We start from the raw sequence: 15,525 nt of genomic DNA on the forward strand, positions 1-15,525 counted from the left end.
ATATATATATATATATATATATATATATATATATATATATATATATATATATATATATATATACTTTTTCGGCTACCAGATGTAAATAGTTTCTGACACTGGCTAAAAGTGATAATACAACCTGGTTATTCATTTGATTCAATAATATGCCTAGAAGTGATCCTGGCAGCTCTATTTTTTAAAATTTAACTTTTCTTTTTGGAAGAATCAATCGAATTTTTTTAATGTATATATATACAAATTTTATATAGTTTTTGGGCTATTATTTTTACAGCATCTATATAGTGTCATCTTTTCATCGAAAAGCACGGGAGGGGATATTTTCAAGGTCAAAATTTTAGACGATATTATCTAAAAATGAGGAATTAAAGTGATAATTTGCATTATCCAATAAAATGTGAGAAAATATTTTGCTTCAGAGCAGAAGAATCGCTTCATGAATCAGAGTTGGGTAACACCATCAGTTTTTGAACACATTGTGTCAGTAAGACTAAAGGTGATCCACTTTAGTGTACTTAAGGGATTAAATATACTTAGGGTTATAGTTGAAGTACCAAAATAGACCTACCTCAAAAATAAGGGACAATAGTAAAAAAAGAAAATCACAAAAGTTAGTGAAGAAGAAAAAGCTCATGCAACTGACAGCTCATAGTAAAACAATTTGGGGCTCCTTGAAACGAACTATTAAGCCCTAAAATTCTACAAACAAAACATGGCAATTTCTTTCATAGTTAAAGCTTCAATCCAGCTTCATTGTCGAGCCATTTTCATTCCCTGGTCAGTAGTTTTCCTCACTTTGGGTTTTATCTTGAAGAAAGTTTATCATTCTTACCCTATTAAGTTCTTTACTAGCAGCTGCAACTATGTTTGCTAGAGTTCTGACTATTGAATGTTCACACATATTACTGCATTTGCTGATGTATAGTAAGTATCTTTGTAAGCTGACAACTTTTTTTTAAAAGTGCTTCTGTGAATCTACAACGTGTGTTGTGTTTAAGCAAAGGTTTGGTTTTTAAGGCAAAAAATGACCATAGAAAAGATTACCCAGTTCATTTTCCAAATTACGGAAATGGGTTTGATTTTTAGGGAAATATGACCAAAGAAAAGATAACAGCAGTTTATTGTTTAAATTATTGAAATGGGTATTTGTGTTAACTGGGGTTTTTAAGCAATGGTTTGATCTTTAGGACAAACATGACCATAGAAAATGTACTTGTGTTAAGTGGATTGTTTAAGCAAAGGTTTGATCTTTAGTATAAATATGATCACCGAAAGAGATTATAGCAGTTCATTATTCAAATTCTTGAAATAGGCACTTGTGTAAGTGGATTTGTGAAGAAAAGGTTTGAGTTTTAGGCCAAAGGTGACCATCAAACGATTATGATAGTTCACTCTCCAAATTTTTTGAAATAGGTTCTTTGTGTTAGGTGGGTTGGTTAACCAAAGGTTTGATTTTTAGACCAAATATGACCATATAAAAGGATAGAGCAGTTTGTTGTCCAAAATCATTAAATGGGTACTTCTGCGACATGAGTTTCTTAAGCAAATGTTTGATATCTAGGAAGGACATGACCGTAGAAAAGATTAGTGCTGTTCATTCTTCAAATTCTCCAAATCGGTACTTGTCTTACATGGCTCTGTTAAGCAAAGGTTAAATTTTAGGCAAACATACATAGCCATGGAAAAGATTAAAGCAGTTTATACTCGAAATTCTCGAGTATGGTAGTTGTGTCACATGGTTTAGTCAAGCACACTTTTGATTTTTAGGGCAAATATGGGCATAGAAAATATTACAGCAGTTCATTCTCTAATTTATCAAAATGGGCATATAACTATGGTATGTAATATATGTATGTTACTCTCGAGAAACTGTTTGATTTAATATGATATGATTATTAGGGTGCAGAAGTACAGTGCCATAAGCTGCTCCAGAGGCAGAGATTATAGCGCATTTCCAGTCAAGCACATTCCCAAGAAATCTAAAGAATGCCAAGAGTTGGAAGCTGCTTCACCAAGGAAGCCCTTTTTGGACATAGAAAAGCAGAGTTACGTGGATAGGAATGTTCAGGAAACTGAATTTTCTGTTGGTGGAAGGTTGAAGAATGGAGGCATATCTTTTGATTCCAAGTCTCAAAATCATAAACAAAGGCTTCTGACCAGCATAGACAATGAGGTTGAATGGGGTATGATTGGATTTATCCACACCTCTGTTGTTCTTACCTGTAGTGAAACTCGTATTATAATGCAGCGTTCAAACTATGGAAAATGAGAAAATAAGAAGTTATTATGGAATTTCAGGGAAGGAAGATGAAGTTAACGGGCGTGCTGAAACTGATAAAGCTAGAGTTGATGCAGAAAGGATAGCAGTTCAATTACTTGCTTCAAGGTTAGAATATTAAATGTCTTATATCTCTCTATCTGGTCGTTAATTATTTGCTATCAACTGTTATTTGCTACTGCGCTGATCTGACTTCCAACCTGATCTTTTCAAATGGTGTTGAAGACTCTAAGGTGCATATTAGACGGATAAACATTAATTTCCTTCTTTATATGTGTGCATAGAGCTATATGAGTGTGGCTTTCAGGGAGAGAATGATGTGCCAATGATGAAATTGTTAGACCTTTGTTGATGCACATGAATTCTCTTTCCAGTCAGTGAAGCTAAGAAAAGAAGCCCTTAGATTGATGCAAATGGAGCTTCTTCTGATGCATGCTTTTTTAAACTGTGCAGAGCACTCACAGCTGCAGAACTGAAGAAGAAACTCCTGGGAAGAAAGTTTACAATCAGTGTTGTTAATGCTGTAATAACAGATTTCCATACCAGGTAAATTGAACTGCCATCAAGATATTCTCCATCAAAGTAGTCAACCCGGTCTTTCGTAACACATAGATGTTATTTCAAATCACAGTCATATCTTGGCTATGGATGTACAGCTGTCACTTGTTCACCGACATTGTACTATTTTTATCTAGACGTTAAGAGTTACACTTAGACATTAAGTGGTAACTTTTTTTTTTCCTTCTCAAAAAAAGAGTTACACTTAGACTTGCTAAAAGGAAATTTAGTAGAAGAAGAAGATAGTGCAATAGGTTTTGTGTCGTTTCTGAGTTGGTAATTCTTGGCTCAATCTCAATTTCGCCATAATGACCTCATTCTTATTTGTTCTGTGTGTTTCTCTAGGGGTTTAATCAATGATAGTCTGTATGCTGAAATGTTTTCTCGGTCCAGATGGTCTTCCTCAAGTTGGGGCCCAAGACGAATCAAGCAAGTAAATTTTCCTCTTTGTCAACTACTTCACTGAAGGAGATTTTGAGCTTACTTTTTTATGCTTCTGTATAGAGTGAATTGGTTGTACGGTTCCAAAATAATGGGTTTCTCACCTACCTTTTGTTTTTTCATTTTGACTTGGTCTTATTTGGGCTAGCATTGGAGAGCAGTTAGTAAATATCTTCATGAATTTCCCTTGGGTAATCTGGAATTTTTCTTTTTCCATCCACTTAGGAGGACACAGGAGCATATATGTTTCTTATTACATCCAAACTTGAGTACTTAACAAAGAGAAATAAATAATTTTAACATTGCAAGTATAGTGCAATTATGGAGGTACAGTCTGCTATTTAGTTATGATGTTCCAACCATGTGGTCCTTCATTAGTTCTTTTGAGTAGTTACACTCTTTTCTTCTCACCTCCATTTTATTATACAGAGGGGTTGCTTTGGTTTTGTTCTGCTTTTGTCATAACCCGATTGAACATCCTTATCATTTTACGGATTAGGCCTTGATCAAGAAGGGTGTAAGCGAAGCAGATGCAAACAAGGCCGTAAAATTGGTTTTCAAGAATGACGAAGCTGGTGAAGAGGACGGCTCAGGAGAATCAAGAGTTACTATGTCGAGACCTTCTCGGGATCAATTGTTTGTCCAGACATCTAAGCAGTGGCTTAAAGGGCAGGGTGTGCCTAGAGAAAAACGTAAAGCAAGGATTGTTCGTTGGCTTCAGTACCGTGGCTTTGACTGGAGTGTGGTTAGTTTCATACTTAAGAAGTTAGAGTCCAGCTATCCTGAGTAGAGCCTCATTACACAGCGAAAGGGATTATGATGATTTTGTTTGCTGATGCCATTGCCGGATGAAGTAGGCAAGAGCACTGCTTCCTACTGTAAAATGGCTCTTAGTGGAAGTACAAGAAAATGGATCAGTTATTCACTCTATTGTTGCCATCTCAAAAATAGTTTGAAGTGTTAAGATCAACATAGAAGGCGGGTTGTGTGGGCGATATATTCATCTTGTTATGACAGGAATGAGCAGTTTCACTGGAAGTAATTGTACCTTGTGCCACATTAACCAGATTGTAAATAAGAATGCTTCAGTTTTCAACTATATGTTCTCTGCTTATTCATATTAATAGAGAATGTTTGGATACCTTGCTATGTATCAATTCTACCTATTAAACTGTTTTCAAAGAAATGGTATCATGGTACTACATAAAACCCACATTATGGGGGTAAATTCCAACGTGAAATCGAAGTTAAGTGACATTCATCCCCTACGAGCAAGCATACTAATTGCTTAAAAGCTTCTCTCAGAAATCACATGAGCATGTGATGGGGCCAACTCATTGTTGGCAGCTGGACTATTTCTTGCGAGACACTTGGGAATCTTATTTCTATTCAATAAATTAGGTGATCTTTTTTTCATCTGTTTTAGTTTTGATGGACAGAATTATACTTATGTTGGTGAGAGGTAACAGGTAGGTCCCGATGGAACAGAAAAAGGAAAAGAAAAGAAAGATTGATAGACTATAGAGTACCAATTGGTATGTAAACAAACCAATTTCAGATAATGATGAGCACTGATATTTTCACTCTATAATACTAATGCTAAATTGAAAACACCCTTACTAGGATTACATGATTGAGGAATGGAAATGATTATAATTAAAATCTATAACCTGCTCTAAGTCATACTGCTATGAAACATGGCATATTCACAAGTTTGTTCGCTATGCTGAAGCCTTATTTGGAGATAGAGTTATCAGAAAACACAAAAGAGCAGCTACAGGATAATTGGGAATCCACATTCTTGGTTCCAGGTGATTTTGGAAGAGCTGTTACACTTGCATTTTTCTTTAACAGGTCAGATTCAGACATAACAGGATCAACGTTTCGAATTTCCTTGAGCATGGCTACAACATCCCTCATCATTGGACGATCATCAGCTTTCGTGCTCACGCACAGAAATGAAACAGCTAAAGTTTGCAGCATTTCATGCATCTCAGGGTCAGCCCTTCCCCTAAGCTTTGGATCAAGAATGTCATTTGGATCGCGCTTGCTTTGTAAGTGCTCGCGCACCCATTGAACTAAGTGTGCACCCCCAGGCAATGTTGGATCCAATGGATGCCTTCCTGTTAGTACCTCCAAGAGAACCACACCAAAACTATACACATCACTCTTTTCTGTGATCCGTTGCATCGAAGCATGTTCTGTGGGTACACAACAAGGGCAGTGTCTTTGTCAATTCAGGAAAAGTTGATCTGCAAATTAATCAAGCTTAGACAAAAGGGATAGTATAAATAATTACCTGGAGCCATATAGCCATAAGAACCAGCAAGATGAGGCCTTTGGCTTTGCTTCAACAAGTCAGCATCAACATCAGTGTTGACAATCCTTGCCAACCCGAAGTCGGCCAGGTAAGGCTCCATTCTAGGGCCTAACAATACATTCATTGCTTTGACATCTCCATGCATTATAGGAGGTACACAATCATGATGCAAGTATGCAAGTGCATGAGCTACTCCAATGACCACATCAAATCTGGTCTCCCATTCTGCTGCTCCTTTGCCAACACCGTGGAGCAATGAGCTCAAACTCCCATTGGATAGGTAGTCATAGAATAGTAGTTTCATGTTCTGGTTTGAAGCCCAACCAAGGAGGCGTACAATATTCTTGTGACGGATTGAACCTAGAGTACGAATTTCTGAACTAAACGCTCCTGATTCCTCTGATGACCACATTTTCTTGACTGCCAGAGTAACCCCATTTTCGGTCATTACCCTGTACACAACTCCAGAGCTTCCAGTGCCAATGACATTAGCTGATGTTAGATTATGAAAAATGTCATCTATTGAGAAGTCCAACTTCTGGTAAAGAGTCATTTCCCAAGCATCAACATCTGGAGATCTGTACTTGGCCGCTCGTGTCCTGATCAAGGTGTAAATGGCTAGAAGCACTAGCACAGCACTTATACTGACAAGGATCGACATAGCAAGTTTCATGGTTGATTTGGCACGTCGAGCGGGTCCCAGTTGAGTCACATCCCCACCAGAGATGTAAAGAGCTTGGTTTCCAGTAAGATCACTCAAAGGAAGCTTATGAAAGAATTGGGTATTGGGCAGTTTCCCGGAGAAGTCATTGAATGATACGTTGAGTGAGACAAGGTTTTGAAGGTCTGTAAGAACATCTAAATTCCCGATGAGTTTGTTGTGGGAGAGATCAAGGTTTCCTAGTTTGCTAAGACCTGAAAACTCACTTGGAATCACGCCTGTAAATTGGTTACAACTAAGGTTGAGAGAGATTTCCAGGGATGGTATTTTACCCAACTCTTTAGGTATATCACCTGAGAAACCATTGTACCCAAGATCTAACAGCTGAAGCTTACTACAAGAAACTATCTCTGCTGGAATTCTGCCAGAAAGTTGATTTTTCCCAAGATTCAGTTTTGTTAATTCAGCTAAAGAACCAACACTTGGACTTAACGAACCCGTAAGCCTGTTGTCTGAAATGTCTACAAACTGTAGGCTTTTAGGCAGGGTTTCTGGCAAGGGACCAGTGAATGCATTTGAATGGAGATCAAGAAACTCAAGATTTTGACAACCAGATAATGATGCAGGAATTCCTCCCATAAAATGATTGTGACTCATGTCAAGGAAATTCAAACTTCTTAAGTTTCCTATCTCCAATGGAACAGTACCACCTAGCCTATTGTTATTCACCCTGAATCTGTACAAGTTTGTGCAGTTTCCAACATCAGGTGGTATAAAGCCAGACAGATCATTGGAAAGAAGCAGCAGTTTTGTTAGATTATTCAAAGCAAAGATTTCTTTTGGTATTGGACCAAAAAGATTGTTGTAAGAAAGGTCTAGAGCCTGAAGATTCTCACATTGAGATAAGGAAACAGGAATATTGCCTGTTAAATTATTTTTCCATGCAAAGAATAAAGTCAAGCTCTTTAAGTTTCCTATTTCATTAGGAATCTGGCCTGAAATATCATTGTTGTCAACTTCCAAATGAGACAGAGAAGTACAATTAGATATTTCAGGAGGTATAATACCTGATAACTGATTGACACTCAACTGCAACTCCTCAAGACCTAAAATGCCACCCAAACTAGTAGGAATGCTACCTGTTAAAAGATTCTCAGATAAATCAATAACTGTAAGAGCTTTGCAATTTCCAAGCTCATTAGGAATCACACCAACTATGCTATTTTGCCATAGCAATAAGCTCTGGAGCTTTTTAAGCTCCCCTATACTCCGCGGGATCGAACCTGAGATTGAATTTTGATACAAGTACAAGTTCTGGAGTTCACTGCAATTACCAATCTCTTCTGGAATTGGTCCAGACAAGAGAGCTGTGTAAATTGCAATGGTCTGAATCCTTTTCAGGTTGCCAATTGAAGGTGGCAAATTCCCTGAAATGCCTGTTTCAGCTAGGCCTAGAAAAACCAAGTTGCTGCAGTTTCCAATTTCCAAAGGGAGTTCACCCTTAAGATTTTGATTTCCACCAGCTCTGAATTCCTCAAGATTGCTCAACTTTCCAATACCCTTTGGAATCTCACCACTCAGTTGATTGTCATAAATCAAGAGATTCTTGAGACTGGACAAATTGCCAATTTCAGAAGGAATATCACCTTCAAGATAATTTGAACTGAGAGACAAAATTTGCAGCTTGTTAAGCCTACAAATTTCTTGTGGTATGGTACCAGTGATTGAATTATCACTAATATCAATGAGATTAAGCTCAAGATAGTCTCCAAACTCTTTTGGGATTGGACCACTGAGATTAGCAGATGAAAGAACAAGGGTGTTCAAGAATTTGAGGGGCTGAAAATTTGAAGGCAATGGTCCTTGTAAATTTACTGACTTGAGACTTATACTCACAACTTGACCATTAGAGTTACAGTGTATGCCAAACCAATTACAGGGACTTTTGTCTAAAGCATTCCAAGATTTCAAAACATCATTGGAACTGTTTAATGTTTTTTTCCATGCAACAAGTGCCTGACTTTGTACATCAATAGAATAACAAGAAGAGAAGAAAAGAGAGTTAAAGGAGAGAAATAAGAAGATATTGGAAAAAAGAAGAAGAAAAGGATTTGTTGAAGGAGCAGGCATTGCTGCTGAGAGGGGAAGAAGAGAGAAAGTTGAGAGAACTTTGGGATTGTAAAGGGGGGAACCCCATGTTTTGTTTATAGAGGAAAAGCAATAGAAGATCTGGATCCAAGAGCACTTTCAATTTTTCTATTATTATTATTGCACTTGGGATAGTTGTTAATTTCAGAGTTGCTGATGCATATGGCTTCCTTTGGCTTTATTAATTCATTATTAATGTTCATATCAATACCATCTTTTCCTTTCTTCCTTTGGCTCCTATTTGTTTCTTTTGTTAATAATTCTCCAATTGTAGTTTTTGCTTGTCACAAAATACATATATGACTAGTGGTGGCAAAATGGTTAAAAGAAAACAGTTAACTACTCATATTATATACTAAAAAATGGCTTGGATAATAAACTTTTTAAAACGGGTCAAATATGGATAAGAACCGTATTATCTATTTAGAAAATGGATAACCAATGAGTTTAATTTTTACGTTTGTAAAGCCTCAAATTGAGGTTTCTTCAAGTTTGGGAGACTAGAAATTCTCCCAAAAGTGATCATCTTCAAGAAGTCATGGATAATATAGTTACTCATATTATCCGTCGGTTAACCCCTTTTTTATCCGTATTAAATATGGGTTGGGTCGGATAACTTATCTGTTTTTTTCATTACCCGTTTTCGACCCGAACCATATCTAACCCGACCCGCCCGTTTGCCGCTCCTATATATGACTATCTTTTATCAGTGCAGGTCCCAAGGGAAACAAATGCTGGTTTTAAATAAGTAATTATCACATCCTTCTTTTTGTTGCATAATTAATGTCTGAAATAACTCTTTAGTGAGGCCAAGTTGCTGCAATCTTGTTATGTTTTAATTACTAGGTACAATTCATTTAAATGGAGCAATATATAATCAACTGCCTGCAGATTTTTCTATTGTTTGGTTTTTTTGGGTGGGGGTCAGGATAATAGGGTATGTATAGGTATTAAGAGGCTATATTTGATTTGGTTGAGGGGGTTATTCTGGTAAATATTTGTTGGTACCAGAAGTTGGAAGGAAGAGCATGTTCTTTCAAATGGTTTAAATAAGAGAAGGTGCAGAAATGGTCCATCATATCATATGCAGTAGTACAATAGTATGAGTCAGCCACATGTATTATAAGACTTATGGCTACTAATTTTAAGTGACTTTGTAATGAAGGAGAGGAGGGCAAGAACTGAGGGCAGAGCCAAGTCTTCTACTTTTTATTTTATTTTTCATTTTATTTGGGGTAGCTTTAAAAATATTTTTTCAAAAAATATATACTATTTTAAAATAACAACAACAGCAGCAGCAGCAAACAGAAGAGCATTTTGATAAGTTTTGAAATATTCCTGTTAAATATTAATAATAATATCTAAGTGTTAAATGACTTCTATCCTATCAAACTCGCATTTAAAATTACATTTAAAGGACAGATAGGAAAATGAAAAATAAGATAGAATAAGTTAGTAAAAATAGCACGGTATAGCCAGTTTTCGGACTGGTCAATCAAAAATAGCCAGCATTTACCAAGTCAATGAAAAATAGTCACCGTTTTGCTGCAATAGAGACCGGTCCAGCATAATATACTGGAGTTCGGTGCACTTGTGTATGAACTCCAGCATATTATGCTGGACCGATATACTTTGCTGGCTCCAGTATAATATATTGGAGACTGGAGCACTGGTGCTCCAAACTCCAGTATATTATACTGGACCAATATACTTGTTGGAACTCCAGTATATTATGCTGGAGTTCTAGTGTACTTATGCTGGAACTCCATCATATTATGTTGGAGTTCCAGCATACTATCCTGGAACTCCAGCATAATATACTGGAGTATTTTCCGGGTTTTGAACAGTGTTTTCGCTCAGATTTATCTTTACATAAAAAGTGGCTAAATTTCAATTACTTTTGAAATTGAGCTATTTTTGAACGACCAGTTGTAAATCTGGCTATTTTTAAATTTCTACCAATAAGTTATGACTACATGTTCTAAGAATAGGAATAAGTTAAAAGAATTTATATGTCAAATCTACTTCGTATTTATGAGTTATGACTAATTAAAATTCAAACTGACATTTATCAATACCTTTTCACAAAATAATTAACCACGAGGGATCATCAAAAACTTCCGTTGCCAACCTTCTCACCAGAAATTAAATAAACACAGAGAGAAAAACAAAGAGACAAAGGAGAGTGTTAATTTGAAGCATAGGGATCTGGATCTGCAATTCTTAGGAAGTAATAGAAGAATAAGTGCATGAATTAAATTTATATTTCTAAGACAATGATTATGCTTATAATATTAGTATTAGGATGGAGATGCTCTTCTAATTAAATTAGAGAGAGTTGAATCTGAGCCTGAGCTAGGGTGGTGTAGTAGTGAAGAGCACATGCAGGTTTAAAAAATTATTAGGGTTAATTACTTTTATTAAACTGCAAAAGTTTGAGGTCATGTTGTCGGGTGGGCTTGCTGTAAAGGATATTAATCTTGTCTTAAAATAATAATTAAAAGAAAAAGAAGAAGAGCACTGGCCTTGAATTGGAGAGACAAAACCACAACATCTTAATTTTTTTTTGTATCACAAATCAACCCAAAAAAAAACAAAAAAAGCAATTGTAGATTAGATCTCAACTCTCGTGCTTTTCCATTTAGCATAATTCGATCACGGGCTCTTCACTTTAAAAATCAAGAAAAAAAAGGAAAAAATTGACGTTCATTATTTCTTCATCAATTAATAAACTAGGCAAATTGCCACATAGTAGATGTGTCTTTTCCTTCTATGAAATTTGTTTCATACATTACATTTAACAATATGGCTAGCGATGTTCCTTTTCCGGGTTTGAGCTCGGTATGGAAAAATTCTTGGTAGGGAGCGCTTTCCCCCCGAAGGGGCTGCCAAAATAAAATATATTTGGGTTCCAATACAAATATCGAACACCGGGTGAAAAAAAAAAAAAAAAAAAACAATATGGTGCAGTCTATAATGGCAGTTACGCTATTTTAAGTGGTTAATCACAAACTGTGTGATCAATGGTGTAGAATTAACTCCTAAATGTCTGTCTAGTCAATTATTCTGCACGCTTCTCGAGGAGAACCAACTAGCTCTAAATTCAAGTAGGATTTCATCCATACCTACAACTTAATTATCCTTTGATCTTCAATATAAGTCTACTCAAACTTCCACTTAGTTTCACACAAATTTCATCCTAGTCATGGATAAATCACACTATAGGTTCTGGTTCATAAACAGTAACAAGTTATTAGTATATGAAAACTAGTTTTCGCTATGCTATGGTAATTTTCTTAATCAATTAAGCCACTGCCTATGAGTTACCGGTTTATCTCCATTTTCTCAATCTAATGCCTTTGCCTACTGGATTAATGAATGTTTAAATCATTAAACATTACTTAAAAAAGAAAATAAAGGGAGAAACATTAGCCAAACATAAAAAGAAGCTAAACTCCAAAATGGGGATGAAAAATTCTGTATACGATAACGGACCCTTTCTTTTAAGTGTAAGTTGTTCAGCTTTTTCTCCTTTGAGCCTGAAAAGAGTAGGTATCTTTAAGAAAGTACTTCTGGATTTTAATGTGGGAAAAAAGTCACGTTTGTTACTTAGCAAACTAGTGAATAGTCATTCTCTTTAAGTAGAAAGATGATCTGACATTACTACTATTCCATAAAAAATAGCTGTCTATTCTCTATCTTTCCATGAATTAATTAAAAGCTCCTCATTTTCTCTGTTCCAGCATTGCTGGTGGTGAAATATTTTCTTGAGCTTTGCATGGTAAAAATATAAGAGACCATTAATATTGAGAATATGGTACGTAGTTAATCTACAATGCGAAGCTACTGTAAAAATTCTATACAATTTTGTGAAAAGTGTTGTTACTATACAATTGCATTTATTGTTTCTGGTTATTAGTTCCACCCTCCACTGTACTTGTACTTAACCCACTATACAAAGTCGATGTTCATAACTATATGAAAGTTTGTTTAGACATGGATGGGACCTAACTGTCAATGAAATTAGTGAAATTTTTAAGAGATAAAGGTTAAAATTTCAATAGAGACAAAAGTATTACTCTTATTAGGTAATTTCTTTCTAAATATCTAAATCTTGATGGACAATAGAATTATCCAATATATGTATTAGTGAGAAATGACAGGTATACAATGCATTCTGGATTCAAGTTGCTCAATTGAAGAATGTGATTTGATCGAAGAAGCTCCCTAGTTCCTTAGTTGCGTAAATTTTGAGTTATCGTTTTTCAATGTAACCTATTTAGAAATATAATCGCAGATAAATAATTTTGGGAATTTGTTTGATGTTTTAGGCTAGAGTTTATAGTCTAGGAGAGGAAGCTATAATTTGGTTGATTGTAGGGGTTAAGCATGTACTAGAGTTTATAGTCTCTTGGTTATTAAGTTATAACCGAAAAATTGCTTTTATTATTTAGTGAAATCTAAAAAAATCCTACATGGACAGGTTGTGGTTTTTTACTGCCTTGAGCAAGGAGACTTTTCACGTAAAATAACTTGTATCTTTAAGTTTATGCACTTTACTTTGTGATTGATACTGAAATCTGCAAGTTCTTTAACACGCAAAAATCGGGCAAGACATAATTCACCCTTCTTCCTGTATCCAGGACATTTATATATATAGTTACTACCTAATCATAATTAATTATATTCGATGATTTACAATGAAATAACATGTCCTTTAATGTATAACGTTCAAATATTAGTGACAAGTTGCGTTCTAGATGGACCTGTCACAAATAGTGACGGAGCTAAATTTTTTTATTAAGAACGATCAAAATATAAAGAAATAAACCAATAAAAAAGTCAAAGCTTAGTTCACCTAGCTAGAGAGGGTAATTTTCTGAGAATGACTCCTTTAATACATGTGGCTCCGCCACGAGCCACATGTCATATAGCTTCTGTACCATTTACTCACATAATTACAGTATTAATTTGATATACTTTTATTTGTTTCTCTAAAACTATGCTTTTCTTTTGTTGAATTTCACCTCATTCTCACACTGCAGACATGCTTTTCTTTTGTTGAATTTATTTGCAATTTGGTTATTCTTGGTCTGAATCAGATCAGGAGTTTCAATACACTATGTAAGTAAGAGATGTCATCACGTGAGCGATGATGCAGATCTTATAGGAAAATGCATGGCACATGACACGATCAATTAAAATTTTGGGGAACTCAGATGTAAAATAAAAATTTGGTGTCACATGAGAACATGACATGATTGGGTTTTGTATTTAATCGAAATGTTGAAATCCCACATTAGCAATCATGGACAGATATTGGTTTTATCCTAAGGGGAATAAATTAAAACAAGAGCATATGAGTTTGTGGATGTTCCAAAAGAATAAGATTTATTATATACCGGTTTAAGTTATATGTATCGTCAATGTAAGAAAATTTTATACTCTCATATCACCTTTATTTGGTATACCTATTTTATTTTTAAAATTACAAATTAAACTTCATATTTTAAGATAATATATTTGTAAATATTTTTTGAATGATCTAACAATATATTTAAATTTTTTTACTGATACAAACTCTTTGATATATCATCTACCACTACCTGTGTCACCAACTATGCGACTTTCAAGAACGTGCATATACGTGCCCCATGTTCCTCCCACAACCTTTCCATCTCCCTTTTTTTCAATTTATCGCAGCTCTTGTCCATTCTTGTTCTTTTGGAAGTGAGCATTTCTTTTTGTCTTTTAGGAATATGAGTTTTCAAATGATTTGTCTTCCACAGTTTCTAACTCGAATATATAACAATTCAAAGACAAATTCTAAACGTATTATGCAACAAACAAAAAAAATATCTCTGGAGAATGATGGTGTGTGGAAGCACGTAGTCTTCCGCTGAACTATTTCTGAATCAATTTGCCAAAATACAAAGATTATTGTATGGGTCGAAATCTGATACATGTGGATCAACGCTAAAAGGAATGGTGAGGGGCCGACTAAGCCGTGGTCGTATCCATAAGGCATCATAACGACGAGTATCTCGGCCGCGAACTACCAGAAAGCTTGTACGGCGAAGCATATGTCGTGACACTTGAGGGGAACGACCCAACGTACAATCAATAGATTAGGGTATTCTGGCTAAGAACCGTTAGATAAAAGGGAATACTTACTATATATATAGCAGGTAAGAGAACAAGAAGAGGGGCTTTTTCTCTCCTTCATCCAAAAGAGACAGAAAAACCGGAGAAGGCTTCCGGGGAAAAACAAGAGAAGGTTTGGATCTTGGATGCAAATCTTTGTAATCGTCGTTATCGAATCAATAAAGACAGATCACATAGTTGTTAATGGCATTCCTTCTTTCCCTTCTTTATTCTTACATTACGAAACAATACGTCAAGAATGTAAGCCTGTCATTTACGTTTGATATCTTTTAAAATCTTAAAAAGTTCACGAGCGCGATTATATCCTATTCTCTTATTCAATGTGCTTTGATCTAAATTTAATTATCCTTGGCTAGGATTTATCCTCTATTTTCTCATTAATTAGTTTAACAAAAAGCTTAACTCTTTTTGGTCAAACAATTTGGCGCCGTCTGTGGTGATTTTCTAGCCAAAACTTTAGTTCCCTCTAGATCTAAAGCCAGCTGGAGTTTCAATCCCCAGTTGTAGTAGCCTCACTCTCAGTATAAACACCAACTTGAGAAAGTTGTAGGCAAGCTTTTGAAATAACCAAACCAATCAGGGTTAGACCTTTACACGAAATCGAAATTATGTCTGATATCTATATAAAATCCACACCTCGCTGTAGCGATTGGTTTGGCACGTCGTATGAGTACTCAAAGTGGGATTACGGCTGCTACGCACCTAGCACGTCCGCAATCCTATTTAAACGTTATGTGTTGATCTGTACTCCCACCTCTTAGGAAGAGACGATAGCCTGTTGTATGATTCTTTGAAAGAACTGGCTTACCCTGCCTCATTTTGTTTCACCCGTATACACAGTGTAATTTATGTACGGATTATAAAATGCTCCCCTTATTTTTTGCACACATCGGACGGGATTGGACCGAGACTCGAACTCGAGATCCCAACGGGCAAAGTAAGTTCAGCCCATAA

At 35.7% G+C, this 15,525-nt stretch overlaps 2 protein-coding genes across 2 annotated transcripts; one reads left to right on the forward strand and one right to left on the reverse strand.

Annotated features, from left to right (window-relative positions):
- Positions 635–4,441, forward strand: LOC109229041 (regulatory protein RecX). Its single transcript, XM_019394347.1, has 6 exons — positions 635–777; positions 1,900–2,183; positions 2,299–2,386; positions 2,732–2,824; positions 3,182–3,269; positions 3,777–4,441. The coding sequence occupies exons 1-6, from the start codon at positions 713–715 to the stop codon at positions 4,065–4,067; spliced, it is 909 nt and encodes a 302-aa protein (XP_019249892.1). The 5' UTR covers positions 635–712; the 3' UTR covers positions 4,068–4,441.
- LOC109229042 (probable LRR receptor-like serine/threonine-protein kinase At4g26540) lies at positions 4,810–8,510 on the reverse strand. The gene is made up of 2 exons (XM_019394348.1): positions 5,577–8,510; positions 4,810–5,478 (listed from the first exon to the last, which is right to left on the reverse strand). The coding sequence occupies exons 1-2, from the start codon at positions 8,386–8,388 to the stop codon at positions 5,012–5,014; spliced, it is 3,279 nt and encodes a 1,092-aa protein (XP_019249893.1). The 5' UTR covers positions 8,389–8,510; the 3' UTR covers positions 4,810–5,011.

This window comes from Nicotiana attenuata, chromosome 7 (assembly GCF_001879085.1).
Source record: "Nicotiana attenuata strain UT chromosome 7, NIATTr2, whole genome shotgun sequence".
NCBI lineage: Eukaryota > Viridiplantae > Streptophyta > Magnoliopsida > Solanales > Solanaceae > Nicotiana > Nicotiana attenuata.